The 16,808-nt window shown below is 48.1% G+C and overlaps 1 protein-coding gene across 2 annotated transcripts in view; it reads left to right on the top strand.

Annotated features, from left to right (window-relative positions):
* AGPAT4 (1-acylglycerol-3-phosphate O-acyltransferase 4) overlaps window positions 1–13,198 on the top strand; it is a 113,878-nt gene extending 100,680 nt beyond the window's left edge. For both annotated transcript variants that reach the window (XM_077486659.1, XM_077486660.1), the window contains 3 exons: window positions 2,539–2,614; window positions 6,342–6,540; window positions 12,818–13,198. In XM_077486659.1, the coding sequence (XP_077342785.1) occupies window positions 2,539–2,614; window positions 6,342–6,540; window positions 12,818–12,909 (367 nt within the window). In that variant the 3' untranslated portion in view covers window positions 12,910–13,198. The remainder of the gene's footprint in view (window positions 1–2,538; window positions 2,615–6,341; window positions 6,541–12,817) is intronic.
* The last annotated feature ends 3,610 nt before the right edge of the window (window positions 13,199–16,808 follow it).

The following is a 16,808-nucleotide window of genomic DNA, read 5'->3' on the forward strand; positions in this document are numbered from 1 at the left end:
GAGTAAGGTGTCCCAGGAGGCTTCTGGGTAATCTCCAGCACACTGTGCATGTTCTGGGAAATCTCCAGTACAGTGGGCTGGCTGCAAGAAATCAGTAAAGACATAGAGAATGGGCAGAGAAATATCGGACTGTACAGGCTAAAACAAGGGGCAACATTTTTTATAAAATCATACAATTTATTAATAACAAAGATAAAGAGTTCATACAAACATGTATGTCTCAATATATTAAAACAGTAATGGTGCTGATGCAATTCACTGTGTTAGATGTGCATCAGCTATGAATGCTGATACAGAAAGGTCTTCAGGTACCGACACATTTTGACAACTATTGCTTCATCGGGGTTCATGAAAACCACACAGCACTCCTCTCAGCACAGAATAGCACCAGCACAATGGTTCCCTGAGCAGGAGCTGGAGCACAGAGGGGAATAAACCGCAACAGATTCCTAACTTGTGTAGGCCCACTAGCAGTTAATATACTATCCATCCACTTGATATAAAGGACTGAGGGCAATTCAGGCTACAATTGTATAATCAATGGATAAAAAGGCTAGAGAATCTCTAGGTATCTACCAAATCATTGAAGCTGGACATAATTATCCCATTGATACTTCACATGAATAGGTAGGGTTGCATCCACTAAGCCCGCAAGGAGCGTTGGTTCACATGTCCAGGTTCCCTGTGGTCATCAGAAAAGACATCAGAGGATGGCAGCGCAGCACCAGACATGTAGGATATAAAAGACAATGCAGAATTTGCTGTGTTAGAATGTCTTTGGGGACAAATCCTGTCTCTGGAGAGTATTCTCCGCTTTATTCCCGTAAGGAACCCACTAGAGGATTAGTATACACCATTCTTTGGTAGTATTCCACTCTGACTCTGAACTTAACTGTATTTAACCGATTCAGCCCCAGAAGATTTTACCCCCTTCCTGACTAGAGCACTTTTTCTGATTCGGCACTGTGTCGCTTTAACTGACAGTTGTGCGACGTTGCACCCATACAAAATTTACATCCTTTTTTTTCACACAAATAGAGCTTTCTTTTGGGACCGTTGTCATTTATACAGCGATCTGTGCTTTAAAAAAATGCACTGTTTACCGTGTTAATGACACTGGCAGTGAAGGGGTTAACCACTAGGGGGCGATGAATGGGTTAAGTGTGTCCTAGGAAGTGATTCTAACTGAGGGGAGTGGGCTTCAAGTCACATGACAGCGATCACCACTCCCGATGACAGGGAGCAGTGATCTCTGGCATAACACATGCCAGAACAGGGAAATGCCTTGTTTACATAGGCACTTCCCCGCTCTGAGGCTCCGTGACACGATTGCTGGGAGACCGGCGGACATCGAATCCGCCGGTCCCGTGGGCACGGTCACGCTGTATGAGCCTGCTATCCCTGGCTCTTAAAGGGGACGTACAGGTACACCCATTTTCCCACCGCTGCCATTGTGACGATGTATATCGATGTGCGCCGGTCAGCAAGTGGTTAAGCACCATAAACTGAAATTGTTATTTAATTAATTTTTAATATTCAAAGCAAACTCACCCATTCATCTATGTCTCCCTGCTATTGTAAAAGCTCACTTGGACACAGCTAAGGGGTGTTTTTCAATCTGGAGCAGGTGTAGATGATTCATGTAGCATTTACTTCCCAGAATCCATCTGCCCTCAGCTCAGGCATGTGTGTGTGCTTAGCTCCACTCCCCTGCATCAGATGAAAGAAAAAAATGACAATGAGGACTTCTGGAATGTATGACATTATTTTGGCCTAGGCCATAAACCATGAAGCAGCTAAAGAAATTCCTTCTTGTCTATTTACTAATGCTAGCAGCAGATGGATTAAAAATTGTCAATTTTGATTTAGAGAGTTTAGTTCTGCCTTACGGTTCCTTTTTCTAGCAAGATGGTCATCCAGGTCCCTCTTTCCTGTGGAGAATCATTTAAGCCGGTTACAGACTCATCATTTTTGCACAAAAAAAAAACTGAGAGCTGCTTTCGGAGACACTGTACTAACCATGCAGGGTTAGTACAGCGATCTCCCTCACTGAGCTGTTGTGTTCTGACAGGAGGACGGCCCCCCTATCAGAACACTCCGATCATCACTCTCTACCATTGGCTGAGAGCGCTGATCAGGAGTCGGTTGGCTGCTGGTTTTCCAGCATGCACGTCCGGCAGACCAACATACAAACAGGTAGAATATTGGCCTTTTTTTAACCAGCAAACGTCTCCCGCCATTCTGCCGTGTGTACAGGGCTTAACACTGACTTTATTGGTGTTTGAATCTTATACTTTTTGCACGTCATTGGGAACCAAGCAAGCTGCAAATGGCGATAGTTTGGTGGATTCTACCCTCTAACCCCCAATCACATGAGATTTACTTTATTTCTACAGTGGTTATTCTGTTTAGTCATTTTCTATTTAAATTTGCCAATATGACCTAAAAATAAGGTTCACCTAGCAGTCTGTTATGAAATATTTCAGATTTTTTATTGTTCTTGTTAAATGTTGTATTTCCATTTTCTAATCCCCCCAGACGGATTCCTTTAGAAGAAATCCCTGAAGATGAACAGGAATGTGCCAGTTGGCTTCACAAGCTATACCAGGAAAAAGTATGTCCCTTGTATGACCAAAGTTGCATCACTATCATCTGAGCATTGCTTAAAGGGGTTGTAAACCTTCGTGTTTTTTCACCTTAATTGCATCCTATGCATTAAGGTGAAAAAACACCTGGCAGTGACCGGCTCCCCCGTTTTACTTACCCGAGCCCTGGAACTTGACCCGTTGGGACACTCTGTCTCTCTGCCCGGGGTTTTGGGCTCTTGGTTGGATAGATTGATAGCAGTGCAGCCATTAGCTCCTGCTGCTGTCAATGAAATCCAATGACGTGGGAGTAGGGCTGAGTCATACATTCGGCGGCTGTGGACGCTGAATGCTGGACTTGGGAGTGCGCCCGCAAGGTAACCCCCCAGGGAGAGCGCCTTTCCTAGAGGGTTATCTGATGTGGGGAGGAACCGCCGGGAGACCCCAGAAGAGCAGGTTCGGGGCCACTCTGTGCAAAATGAGCTACACGGTGGAGATAAGTATGATATGTTAGTTACTCATCACGGCTGATGAGTCGAAGAAGGGCCTGGATTATTTCCTAAGTGTACATAATATAACTGGGTACTAACATTTATAGGTAAAGTTGATCCGGGGAAAATCTGATTGCCTCTCGGGGATCAGGAAGGAATTTTTTCCCCTGCTTTAGCAAATTGGAGCATGCTCTGCTGGGGTTTTTTGCCTTCCTCTGGATCAACTGTGGGTATAGAATTGGGTATATGGGATTGTATGATATTATTATAATTTTTTTTTTTTTTTTTGTGGTTGAACTTGATGGACATGTGTCTTTTTTCAACCTGACTAACTATGTAACTATATGTAACTATGTTTGTTATTTAAAGGAAAAAAAAAACCTTAAATCACTTTAAGAGAAAAGAAGTGTGTGGGTTTCTTCACAGTGAGGCCGCGTACACACGCGCGGACTGTTTGCCCAACCTTGTTCGTCAAACAGTTTCGGCAAACAGTCCGCTCAAAATTTGCATGAGCGGACTTGCCCACACACGAGCGGACTGTTTGACGAACAAGGTTGGGCAAACAGTTCGCTCAACTTTTGAAATGAACGGACTCGCCCACGTAAGGAGGAGGCAAATCCGCCCATTTCGAGCGCGTGTACAGGTAGGCGGGGCCCGCGAAGGAGACGTCGCGGGCTCCGCCGCCTGGAATGGGCTTAAAGGGGAACCCCAACGCCGAAAAAAATCGGCGTGGGGGTTCCCCCAAAGTCCACACCAGACCCTTGTCCGAGCACGCTACCCGGCCGGCCAGGAAAGGGGGCGAGCGAGCGCGCCCCCCCTCCTGAGCCGTACCAGGCCGCGTGCCCTCAACATGGGGGGGTGCCTTGGGGAGGGGGGGGCCGCGCGGCCCCCCCACCCCAAAGCACCTTGTCCCCATGTTGATGAGGACAAGGGCCTCTTCCCGACAACCCTGGCCGTTGGTTGTCGGGGTCTGCGGGCGGGGGGCTTATCGGAATCCGGGAGCCCCCTTTAAGAAGGGGGCCCCCGGATACCGGCCCCCCACCCTATGTGAATGAGTATGGGGTACAATGTACCCCTACCCATTCACCTGTGAAATAAAGTACAAAAAAAAACACAACACAGGGAAAAAATATTTTATTGCACAGCTCCGGGGGTCTTCCGTCTTCGGGGGTCTTCTCGCCGGACTCCTCCGCTATCTGTGTGTAGCTCTTTTACTAGCGGAGGAGTCCGGCTTTCTTCCTCCCCGCCGCCGGCCTCTTCTCCCGACTTCGGGGGTCTTGTCCCCCTCTTCGGTTCTTCTGCCGGGCCACCGCGCCTTCTTGTAGCTCTTTTACAGGCGGTGGCCCGGTCTTCTGTCGCCGCTGTCGTCGCCGCCGCCGCCGCCGCCGCCTTCCGTTCTTGTTCTTCTTCTTGTTCTTCTTCTTCTTCTCCTGGAGATGTTGACTCGACGATCTCTCCGGCCGGAATGCCAGAGCCGCGCTGTGCGGTCACTTATATAGTGACAATGGGGCGGTGTCACATGGTATATGTCACATGGGTTGGTCACATGGGTTGATGTCACATGGGGACTATGACATCGTAAGGGGGCGGGGTCACCATGTGACCAACCCATGTGACATATACCATGTGACACCGCCCCATTGTCACTATATAAGTGACTGCACAGCGCGGCTCTGGCATTCCGGCCGGAGAGATCGTCGAGTCAACATCTCCAGGAGAAGAAGAAGAAGAACAAGAAGAAGAACAAGAACGGAAGGCGGCGGCGGCGGCGGCGGCGACGACGACAGCGGCGACAGAAGACCGGGCCACCGCCTGTAAAAGAGCTACAAGAAGGCGCGGTGGCCCGGCAGAAGAACCGAAGAGGGGGACAAGACCCCCGAAGTCGGGAGAAGAGGCCGGCGGCGGGGAGGAAGAAAGCCGGACTCCTCCGCTAGTAAAAGAGCTACACACAGATAGCGGAGGAGTCCGGCGAGAAGACCCCCGGAGCTGTGCAATAAAATATTTTTTCCCTGTGTTGTGTTTTTTTTTGTACTTTATTTCACAGGTGAATGGGTAGGGGTACATTGTACCCCATACTCATTCACATAGGGTGGGGGGCCGGTATCCGGGGGCCCCCTTCTTAAAGGGGGCTCCCGGATTCCGATAAGCCCCCCGCCCGCAGACCCCGACAACCAACGGCCAGGGTTGTCGGGAAGAGGCCCTTGTCCTCATCAACATGGGGACAAGGTGCTTTGGGGTGGGGAGGCCGCGCGGCCCCCCCTTCCCCAAGGCACCCCCCCATGTTGAGGGCACGCGGCCTGGTACGGCTCAGGAGGGGGGGCGCGCTCGCTCGCCCCCCTTTCCTGGCCGGCCGGGTAGCGTGCTCGGACAAGGGTCTGGTGTGGACTTTGGGGGAACCCCCACGCCGATTTTTTTCGACGTTGGGGTTCCCCTTTAAGCCCATTCCAGGCGGCGGAGCCCGCGACGTCTCCTTCGCGGGCCCCGCCTACCTGTACACGCGCTCGAAATGGGCGGACTTTCCGAGCGGGAACAGTCCGCTCATTTCGAAAGTACAGCGGACAAGCCCACACACGGGCGGACTGTTCGCTCAAACACAGTTTCAGCGGACAGTTTTTCGGAATTTCCGAAAGACTTTGTCCGTCCAACTGTCCGCTGAAACTGTCCGCTGAAAGCCCACACACGAGCGGACTGTCCGCCCAAACACTGTTCAGCGGACAAGGTTGGGCGAACAGTCCGCCCGTGTGTACGCGGCCTAAGAGCTGTGAAAATGTGGAATATACTCCCTCCAGAGGTGGTTCTGGCCAGCTCATTAGATTGCTTTGATGATACTAATATTTATAGGTAAAGTTTATCCAGGGAAAATCCAATTGCCTCTCAGGGGATCAGCAAATTGGAGCATGCTCTGCTGGGGTTTTTTGCGTTCCTATGGATCAACTGTGGGTGAAGGATTGTGTATATGGTATTGTATTTTTTTTTTTTTTTTTGGTTGAACTAGATGGACTTGTGTCTTTTTTCAACTTGACTGTGTAAGTAAATATATATACATACACACACTAATATATATATATATATATATATGTGTGTATGTATATATATTTACTAACTTGTCAATATGTAGAATTCAATATAACTGACATTGTCTAAAAAACAAAACAAAAAAAAACGACATGTTGATTGCGTATGTTAATGTTTACTCATTATTTCTAACAATGGTAAAAATTAGTTATCTGACAATGAAGAGATTTTGATCTTTTCATTTTCTTAGGATGCCTTTCAGGAAGGTTACTACAAGACGGGAATATATCCTGGCACTGCTATTGTGCATAAACGCAGACCATGGACTCTTGTGAACTGGCTGTTCTGGGCATCTCTGCTGTCCTACCCTCTATGCAAAGTGCTTGCTAACATGATCAGCAGCAGATCATACACCACACTGGCTATGTTTGCACTACTTATGGTAGTAGGTAAGGTTAAAAAAAAACTGAAATCGAATTATTTATTTATTTTTTATCTTAGGGCTCTCTTTATAAATGTTTTCGCACAGGAAACATGTATAAATAAACCTCTTAATGTAGTAGCACCATGTTCCCCTGCACTGTTCAGTGAAGACAACGACTCATTGTTTTTCAGCCCAGTGAAGCTTGTAGGATAATTTTCTTAAATTGATACTAAATTCTCCTTTTTTTTTTTTTTTTTTCTAAAATAAAAAAAAATGTTACTCGCCTGCTGTATTCAAGGTTCTTGCACAGAGCAGTCCCCTACCGGGGCTCTCTGCTGTTCTTTCCGTGTGCCCCCATAGCAAGCGACTTGCTTTGGGGCTGCACGTGTGGATGCGCTCCCAAGACACACACAGCACTGCTCAGCCCTGCCCTCTGCTGCCTCTGTTTGTGAAAGCAGGGAGTGAGACCAGCACTGCTGCAGATGGACAGAGCACTTGATTAATACAGGACTTGACTTGGTATTTAGGGAGGGGAGTGAGTGGAACAGTTAGTGAAAGGTTTTCTTACCTTAAGGCTGGGTTCACACTGGTACGACAAACATTGGGAGGTCATATTGCATGACGTGTGAATGGTATGGGAATCCCTATGGGAATCGTCTTAACTGGTCCAACACAAGTCGGTCTGACTTTGAAAATGCTCCCTGCACTACTTTGGTCCGACTTTGATCCTTCTTCAGCCCATTGACTATCACTAAAGTCAGATCAAAGTCAGATTACCGTCTTCACTGATCCAACTTTGGCATGCGACTTGTGCCCTGATGATCTTGAAGGGGAACTTCACGCCAAATGTAAAAAAAAAAAAAAAAAAAAAGCATTGGTTCCCCCTCAAAGAGCATACCAGGTTCTTTGGTCTGGTATGGAATTTTAGGGAAATGTGATTCCCCCCAAAATCCATACCAGACCCTTATGCATGCACACAGCCCGGCAGGTCAGGAAAGAAGATGGGGTCAAGCTATCGGCCCCCTCCCTCCTGAACCGTACCAGGCCGTATGCCCTCAACGTGGGGGGGGTACGGGTGATTTGGGGCCTGCGCCTCCCACCCCAAAGCACCTTGTCCACATGTTGTTGAGGACAAGGGCTTCTTCCTGACAACCCTGGATCAAAGTCGGATCCCTGTTTGTTGAAGTCGGATGCATGTTGGACTTCAAGTCGCAGGGCAAAGTCAGATCCAAAGTAGTACAACTGTCATGTCCTACCAGTGTGAACCCGGCCTTATGCTTGTAAAAAAACTTTTTTGGCTTTAGAGCCACATTAATGCTTATGTGTAAGAACACACATTTGGACTAAGCAAACTCTGATAAATTTTTCTGTGGTTTGTGACTAAAAATTTGCATCTTAAAATCAGTTCCTGTTGCCATGATGAGATCAAGTGGACTTGCATCTGTCAGTGCATTTTTTTTTAGTAGATGTACAGAATATGCCAAAAGATACCAGCTCAACAGTCATGCAGGTTTGTTCATCCATGGCACCCATGCATGTCGCCCAAATGTTAGCGCTGAGTCATTATGACATAATGACCACGTGCAAACATTTGCGCAAGATGCTTCTTTGTCCCCTGCTCCATCTGTCAACCACTTGTCATATGAAGCTTCAATAAAAGGATTTTTGGAAGTGCAGCCCTCCGGAATAATTTCCTTATGTTACACAGCATGCGAGCTGGGCTAGCACCTGACTAGTTTGTGTGTGTGTGTGTGTGTGTGTGTGTGTGTGTGTGTGTGTGTGTGTGTGTGTGTATTAACCAGAGACTCACTCACCTGCAGCAGCTTTTTCTGTTTTTTTGAGGGCTGATATAATCTAGCATGCCCTAAAGCAAAGCTTTTTATTAGGTAACGTAGGGAAGGGTTCATTTGCAACCTACATTCCCCCCAGACACTATTCCCAGAAGCTACTTTCACACTGAGGCACTTTACAAGTGCTACAGCGCTAAAAATAGTGCCTGTAAAGAGCCTCTCCTGTGTCTCACACTGGAGCGGTGCGCTTGCAGGATGATCAAAAAAGCCCTGCAAGCTGCATCTTCGCAGTGCTGTAGGAGCGGTGTATTCTAAAGCGCCCCTTCCCATTGAAAACAATGGGGCAGTGCCGCTAAACCACCGGCATATTGGCCTTTTCGGCCGCTAGCTGGGGTTAAAACCGCCCTGCTAGCGGCCGAATAGCACTGCATTTTTTTATAAATCACAGACAGGACCACTTGTCATTAGGACACAGAGAGGATTATAGAGGACAATAAGTTATTTTAGCAGAAAGAGGGGAGGGGGCGGGGAGAGAACACAGAGGAGGACAGGAGAGCTGTGGATGATAGAGGCATGTAAACTGACCATGGTGTCAGAGCTCAGCAGCCATGATCTACCATGGTCAGTGTACAGGGAGGGAGGGTATAGCCAGACAAGATCGGCCAGGTATTTCAGGTGATACGGGGGGGCCTAATTACAGAGCACAAGCACTGTGCTGTATAACATGCTTTAAAGGAGCAGGATTTTTTTTTATTTTTTTTTTTAACAAACACATTAGACATTAAAAAAAAGTTTGAGATTCAAAAAAGGTTAAGATCCCCCACAACCAAAGTTACCAATGGGGTTGGTTTGGTTTGTCCCTCATTAGGCCTCATTTTCTGTCCAAAACAATATCCTGGTGTTGAGAATTCTATTTTGGGAGACAACACAGAAACTAGGGGGCAAGGATTTTACTCATATCGTAGTGTTATTTCTCGCCAAATCAGTTAACTGGGGATGTCTGATTATCCCCCAGGCATACCATTGCTGTCAAATCTACCAAGAAATTGTCTGGAACAGATATATCAGTTGTGTGTTTAGCAGTTTTACAAATACAGCTGTCTGCTACTTTTGAGGTAGTAAGGGAGATTAGCCATTGTGAAAGTTCTACAAAGAATTGTAAATTGTGTCAGTCTTGTGTTTAAAGCGGAGGTCCACCCTAAAATGGACCTCCGCTCATCTGATCCCTCCCCCCCTCCGGCGCCACAATCGGCACCTTTCAGGGGGGAGGGGGGTGCAGTTACCTGGATAATCCAGGTAACTGCACCCACTTCCGGGCTAGCTGTCTGCGGAACGAGCGTAGGTTACGCCCCCGTTCCGCAATGCCCCGCCCCCTTCAGCAAGTGCCCCGCTGCCTGCTGGGAAACACACAGCTCCCAGAGGCAGCGGGGACCGTCCGGATTGCGCCGCGCGGCTCGCGCATGCGCAGTAGGGAACCGGGAAATGAAGCCGAAAGGCTCCATTTCCTGATTCCCATACCCAAGATGGCGGCGGGACCCGGCAGCCGAGCGAGCGATCGGCTTCGGGTGCCGACATCGCGGGCGCGCTGGACAGGTAAGTGTCACTATTTAAAAGTCAGCAGCTGCAGTATTTGTAGCTGCTGGCTTTTAAAAAAAAAAAAAAAAAACGCGGAGTCCCGGTGGACTCCCGCTTTAATCTGTAAGGAAGCATTAACACTTGGCCACAGTGCAGGTGCAGCATAGTGTACCTGCACTATTCTTGCAGGTTACCTGCGGTTTCCCATAGACTTCTATAATGTCCCACATTTGGGTGCATTTTCTGAAAATGCATCAAAAGTCCTGCATGCTGTATCTTTGCAACAGTTCAGAGTCCCCAAATGATATTAAATCTGCTTGAGGCCCAGGAAACACAGCATGACAAAAATTTTCATCTCCTTCTAAATGTTTCTCTGAGATCCTACCTTTAAATAAGGGCATTAGCCAATGCATTCCATTGGGTGATAAATTTAAAAGAGTGAACAAAAGTCCTGGATGGCTTAACTCCAATGTAAAAATGCATATAAAAGCAAAGGAGAAGGGCTTCAAAAAATACAAGGTTGAGGGATTACCATCAGCATTCAGACTTTAAAATGAATGGAACAATGTAAATGTAAATGTAAGGGTACAATAAGGATGACTAAGATAGAACATGAAAGACACATAGTGGAGGAGGGCAAAAAAAATCCCAAGAAATCATTTAAAGAGGAAGTAAACCCTGATGGGTTTACTTCCTCTTTTTTTCCCTGCAAAGGTAAAGCATAATGGACTACTATGCATCGCATAGTAGCTCATTACCTGACACAGGAGCCAGCGAAGTCGCCGCTGTCCCCTGTAGTCCGCCGCATCCATGTTGCTTGTGGCGTCTCGCAGCTCCGACGAATCACAGCGGCGCAACCGCGATGACGTCACTCCCGCGCATGCGCACGGGAGTCGCGTCTCGCAGCTCCGCCGCTGCCATACGGCGAAGCCGCGATGACGTCACTCCCGCGCATGCGCACAGGAGTCGACAAATTTGGCAAATCCATTCTTGGATTTGCCGCATTTAGTGCGCCTGCGCGCCGCTGTCTACGGCGCATGCGCCGTAGACAGCGGTGCCCATTTTCGGGCAAATATCTCCTAAACCATATAGGTTTAGGAGATATTGCTTGGACCTACAGGTAAGCCTTAATCTAGGCTTACCTATAGGTCCAAGTTGTTTGGAAGGGTTTACTTCCTCTTTAAGTATGTAAACAGAATAAAGGGGAGGACAGACCATATTGGCCCCATAAAGAATAAGGAAGGACATCTGATTAGAAAGGATGGGGAGATGGAGAAGGTATTGAATTTATTCTTCTCCTCAGTCTTCACAAGGGAATGGGGGGGGGGCTTCAGTAAGACCCCTTTCACACTGGGGCGTTTTTCAGGCGCTACAGCGCTAAAATAGCGCCTGTATAGTGCCTGAAAAAATCGGGCCCCTTTCACTCCAGTGTGAAATCCGGAGGTGATTATATTCTTCTGGGCCCCCCCCAGCCCTCCTGGCTCCTCCCCCATAACCAGTGCCCCCGTAGCAAACCACTTGCTATGGGGGCACTGGTGCGTGCTCGCTCCCGGGCCCTGTTCTATGCATCCATAAGACGCATAGTGCTGTGGCTCAGCCCCGACCCTGCCCCAGCTCTCTCCTCATTGGCTCATTGGCTGTGAATGGCAGTCAATGGCTACTGCTTCAGTCTTGGACAATGAGGAGAGGGGTCCCAGGACAGTTGAGGCTCTCGTGCACATCGCTGGATCGAGAGGAGACATTCCAACAACAAAATCCGTTGGATTTTTCTGACTGATTTTGTCCGAAACAAAAATCCAATTGTTCAGAGCGTGATGACGTTCATTCATTGCGATAGGACTTAGTTGCGGCTAGTAGCCAATATCTTTGGTCTCGTAATTTAATCTAAGCATGCATGGCACTTTGTCCGATCGGAATTCTCTACAAACGATTGGAAAAAGTCAGATCAGATTTTGTCGTCGGAAAATTTGAGGTCCTGCTCTAAAAAAATTTCCGTCGGAAATTCCAATGGAAAAAGTCCGATAGAGCCCACGCACGATCGGATTTTCCGACAGTATAATCCGATTGGACCTTTTCTGTCGGAATTTCCGACTGTGTGTACAGGGCATAAGGGGGGCTGTAGGAGGAGCAGCACACACAAAAAAAAATGTATCCTTTGCAACGACTTTAAAGCTGATGTCACACAGGCTGCTGACACATTACCAGCGGCAGGGTCACATGGGAGAACCTTCCACTTAATATTGCTCCCTCACTGGCTCTGAAGGCTGCTGAATCTTCCTAGCTAGTAAGGGGCAGCAAAACTGCAACATCCTGCTGGCCCAGCTAGTGGGGGAGCGATTTAATAGACTGGTAAGAAATCCTGACACTGAGTTTTTGGGATCCTCAGTGTTGGGATCACTCCTGTGACATTAATCAAGGGTATTCACAACATGGAACCTCTGTTGTTCACAGCTACAAATGTCATGGCTGTTGGGTCAGAGCCCTTGCCTCTGAGACAGGAAAGGCCCAACTGGGGGTTCAGCCTAATCTCGTTTCACTCAAAATGCTGATTGATTTTTAGCCTGGGTTCACACTGATGCAGTGCGGGACACTGCATGTAATTCCCACAAGAAGCACAGCACCCATTCGATCCGATTCTGAAAATCGTACTGCGTTTTGCAAACCAATTTTGTGGTGTCATTAACATACACTCTGCAATCGGTTTGCATGAACATTGTGCAAGTTTTATGCAGTGCGGAATCCACAGCAGTTTTGCTCTGAATTCGCACCTCATCTAGTGTGAACTGAGGCCTAAAAAAAATAAACGAATATTGTAACAAGGGGGTTATCTAATCAAAGACTATACTGATGACGAGAACCATTTAGAATGTGATCATTGTTGTTATAACATTATAATTGTGTTTTTTTATTATTGTGTTTTTTCTCCATTAATCTCAGTTTCTGTCGGAGTGCGGCGAATGATTGGAGTCACTGAAATAGACAGAGGTTCCACTTACGGCAACAATGAAAACAAACAAAAAAAGACTTGACAGTATTGAATATCAATTAGACTATAAAGGGAACAATTTTGAACAGTGGTCCAGAGTTTTTAGAAATGGAAAGTGTCTGCATTGCCTTGCTGGTGCTTCTAGCACCTGCATAGGTGACATATCATGCTTTTACATGTGGAACAGGATCAGGGAAACCACCTAATGTATTTTTATCTTCAGACTGTGATAGCTCCGTCCGATGGATCTTCAATTTCAGACACTGGAAAAAATACTCAAGTCTTTGGCACTTGCCTAGATAAAAAAATAAAAATAAACTCCTATGGAAAAATGTCTGGTTTCAATTTTATTTTTTTTGACATGTCTTTTTGCAGTTTTTCTATGAAAATATGTTGTAGATTTATCATCCCATAGGCAAAATTTGTATGAATCAGGCTTGCTTTGCCAGATCAATGAAACTTGTAGTATCAGTATAAGGCTGGGTACACATCTATGCGATTTGGATGCTGGTTAAACCGCACCACATTTTAAAATATGTTCATTTGAATGAGGCTGGTTCACATATGTACATTCGCACTCCGCATTGCCTAAAAAACGTGTGCATTTTCTGGGCATTGCGGTGCGAATTGCAAGCGCATTATCTTCTGAGGGAACGCATCTGATTCGCAGATGCATTCCGTTGTGAACAGGATAAAATCCTGACCTGATCCTGATGTAAACCTGACCTGATAAAAAACTGACATGAAACGCTGAACATCTACTTTGCCAATTACCTGTGAAAACGGAGTTTCAATTTTCACCGCACATGTGTGTACCCAGCCTAAATGAAATTTCTCTTTACGTTCATTGATGGACACAGCTCCAGTAATCTTGACCGTAGGGTTATTACGCCACATTCAGGAGAGGGCTAGGCAGAACATGTAATACATGTGAAAAACAACAGAACTTTACAGTTCCTCCCAGGGGGGTAATAACCCCTCAGCCTGCTTTCTGCAGCTCAGTTTTTTTTTCTGCCGAGTGAAGGCGAAGGACCGGCAACATCGGTCCTGGGGATTTTTTCTGGATTTTCGCCTTTTGCGCAAGATTTTAAGATCCTGTGATCTGCTATCAACAGCCGGCTGGGTGACAGGCTGGATAATATAGATCCTTGTAGTCTCCCCAGCCTGGCCATCGAGCGTTTTCAGACCCTAGCTATGCGCTGGGTCCGTTTTTTTTCTGCCTAGTGCAGGAGTAGAACCTAGGCTCCATGCCGGGACCATCAGTCCTGGGGATTTTTTCTGGATTTTTGCCTTTTGCGCAAGATTTTAAAATCCTGTGATCTGCTATCAACAGCTGGGCATCGAGCGTTTGCAGACCCTAGCTATGCGCTGGGTTGGCCATGACATGCCCCCATGCTCCAAGGGCGGCCGGTGAGCACAATGCTCCGGGGCACACATATGACCGGACTACCGATGTCTTTGTCACAGTGTGCCGGGGCCAGCAGCCACCCGGTATTGCTCGGGTGTGGGTCTATGATGGGATGTCCCCAGCTCGTCCAGATGGTAAGTAAAGCTCTTCCTGCCTTGGTGGGATTGAGCAACTGGGCATTCCCTGTGAAGTCGATTAGTGGGTCCCTCTCTTCTGTCCCTACTTTACCCCCCCCCCGTGGGGGATGCTGCATGACTGAGGCTGAGCGGTGTGTGTACCTGAGCCAGGGGACCTCCAGGGGGCTCTGATCCTGGATTGGGGGCTGCACTGGCTGTCTGTCTCCCTGGGATGTCTGTGGTCTCTCTGCTGTTGTCTATGGGCTCTTTATGTGCTGCTGCCATAGCTCTGTCTGCCGCTATTATCTGTGTTCATTCTCTGTGTACAGTTACTTGTGTTACTTTCTGTGAGTCTCTGTGGAAAGCATGGTCGGCGGCCATTTTCCTGAAGTTCCGTGGCCATTTTCCCTGTGATTGTCCCTTTATACAGGGCGCCTGGTGACCATTTTTTTGTAGCCTCAGCATGCTTTTTCTCCTCAACGCTGGTTCCTGTACCTCAGAACAGCGCGTTTTTTGCTCTGGACACCTGGGAGCTGACACTGAAAACGGGCACCTGTAACAGCATGGTGCAGCACTCGGTCGGGGTGGTGAGTCCTGCAGTGGGGCCCCCTCAGTCTGCAGCAGCTAGGAGGGTGATATTGAGCACCTTGTCCTAAGTTCCCAAGGGTGGCACACTGTGTTAGAATGGAATCAGAAACTGGTGTTTCTTCTCCAGATCTCTGCAATTGCAACCGGTTCGTCTGCAAACAGTGCAGTGCCTTTGGACGCTTTGTCAGCGGTCTTTGAAACATTCGTTGCCAGGGTGGAGGCGGTGTGCGGGCACAAAGGTGGTAAAAAAAACTTTGCTCCCACAGTCCAGGAAGAGTAAGGAGCCACTCTGCAGGCAAGGGTCCTCCGTTTTCCACTCAAAATAGGTTTGCCCCCGCCCTTCACTCAGATGAGGGGTCGCCTTCGGGAGTTTGCAGCCCGGTGGGCCTCTCGGCTGTCCGACCAATGAGTCTGCAAACTGACTTCATCAGGCTACAAGATAGAGTGCCACCAAACCGATTTTTCCCCTCCAGCATACCCTTATTCCCTGCTTGCCGGGAGGCCTTGTCTGAGGCAGTAAAGGACCTGCTAAGCCGTAGGGTGATAGTGCCTGTTCCAGAAACTGAAAGGTTTCAGGGGTTCTATTCCAATCTGTTTGTAGTCCCCAAAAAGGAAGGGGTACGTCCAATCTTGGACCTGAAAGCCCTCAATTGCTTTGTGAAAGTACAGAGGTTCAGAATGGAATCAGTTCGCTCCGTAGTCACTGCACTCCATCAGGGGGACTACCTGGCTTCTTTGGACATCCAGGGCGTGTACTTGCACATACCCATATGCCTCAGGCATCAGAGGTTTTTGCGATTTACAGTAGGGGAAGACCACTACCGGTTTGTGTCTCTCCCCTTTGGCTTGGCTTCAGCACCTTGAGTCTTTACCAAGGTATTGGCTCCAATTTGGCATTGTTACAACAACACGGGATCGCAATAGTGGGTTACCTAGACAATCTCCTTCTGAGAGCAACTTCCACCTCAGAATTAACGGCGGATGTGGCGATCACCATGCAAAACCTGCCGGAATTTGGGTGGGTGTTGAACCAAAAAGTCGGTTCTTGTGCCGACTCAGCGCCTGGAGTACTTAGGCTTACTGCTGGACTCGATGGAAGCGAGAGTGTTTCTCCCTTTAGACAAACTGCAGACTCTCAGAGCTGCGATGAAGCTTTTGATAAACCGCAGGTGGTTGTTGCTGCGCTTCTGCATGCAAGTCCTGGGCCTCATGGTGGCCTCCTTCGAGACGGTACCGTACGCCCAATTTCACACCAGAGTCTTGCAGAAGGGGATATTGACAAAATGGGACAAATATCCATTATCCCTGGATCGACATATTCAGGTGAGCCAGTTAGGCAGGTATTCCCCTCTCTGGTGGCTGAGATCTCTGGCCCTTCAGTCCGGGAAGTCATTCCTAACTCTGCATTGGACAGTGATCACAACGGACGCCAGCCTGACCGTCTGGGGTGGAGTGCTGTGCTGGGAGTACAGTTGACCCAGGGCCTCTGGTCAAGGGACTAATCCAAGTTGCCGATCAATGTGCTCGAACTTTGAGAGATCAGGCTATGCCTCTCCACATGGTCGATGAGACTTCAAGGGCATCCGATCAGGATCAGTCAGACAACGTCACGGCGGTGGCATATGTCAACCATCAAGAAGGAACAAGAAGCTTGGCTTCAGCACGGGAGGTCGCTCACATCCTTCGGTGGGCAGAGCAACATGTACCGGCCCTGTCGGCCATATACATCCCGGGAGTACAAAACTGGCAGGCGGACTAAGTTGCCAGATGCTGGACCCAGGAGAGTGGTCGTGGCATCTGGAGGTATTCAGGCTTCTTTGCCTGTGGTGG

The sequence above is a fragment of the Lithobates pipiens genome, unplaced genomic scaffold (genome assembly GCF_037356315.1).
Source record: "Lithobates pipiens isolate NorthernLeopardFrog02 unplaced genomic scaffold, aLitPip1_a1.2 Scaffold_18, whole genome shotgun sequence".
In the NCBI taxonomy this organism is placed as follows: Eukaryota; Metazoa; Chordata; class Amphibia; order Anura; family Ranidae; genus Lithobates; species Lithobates pipiens.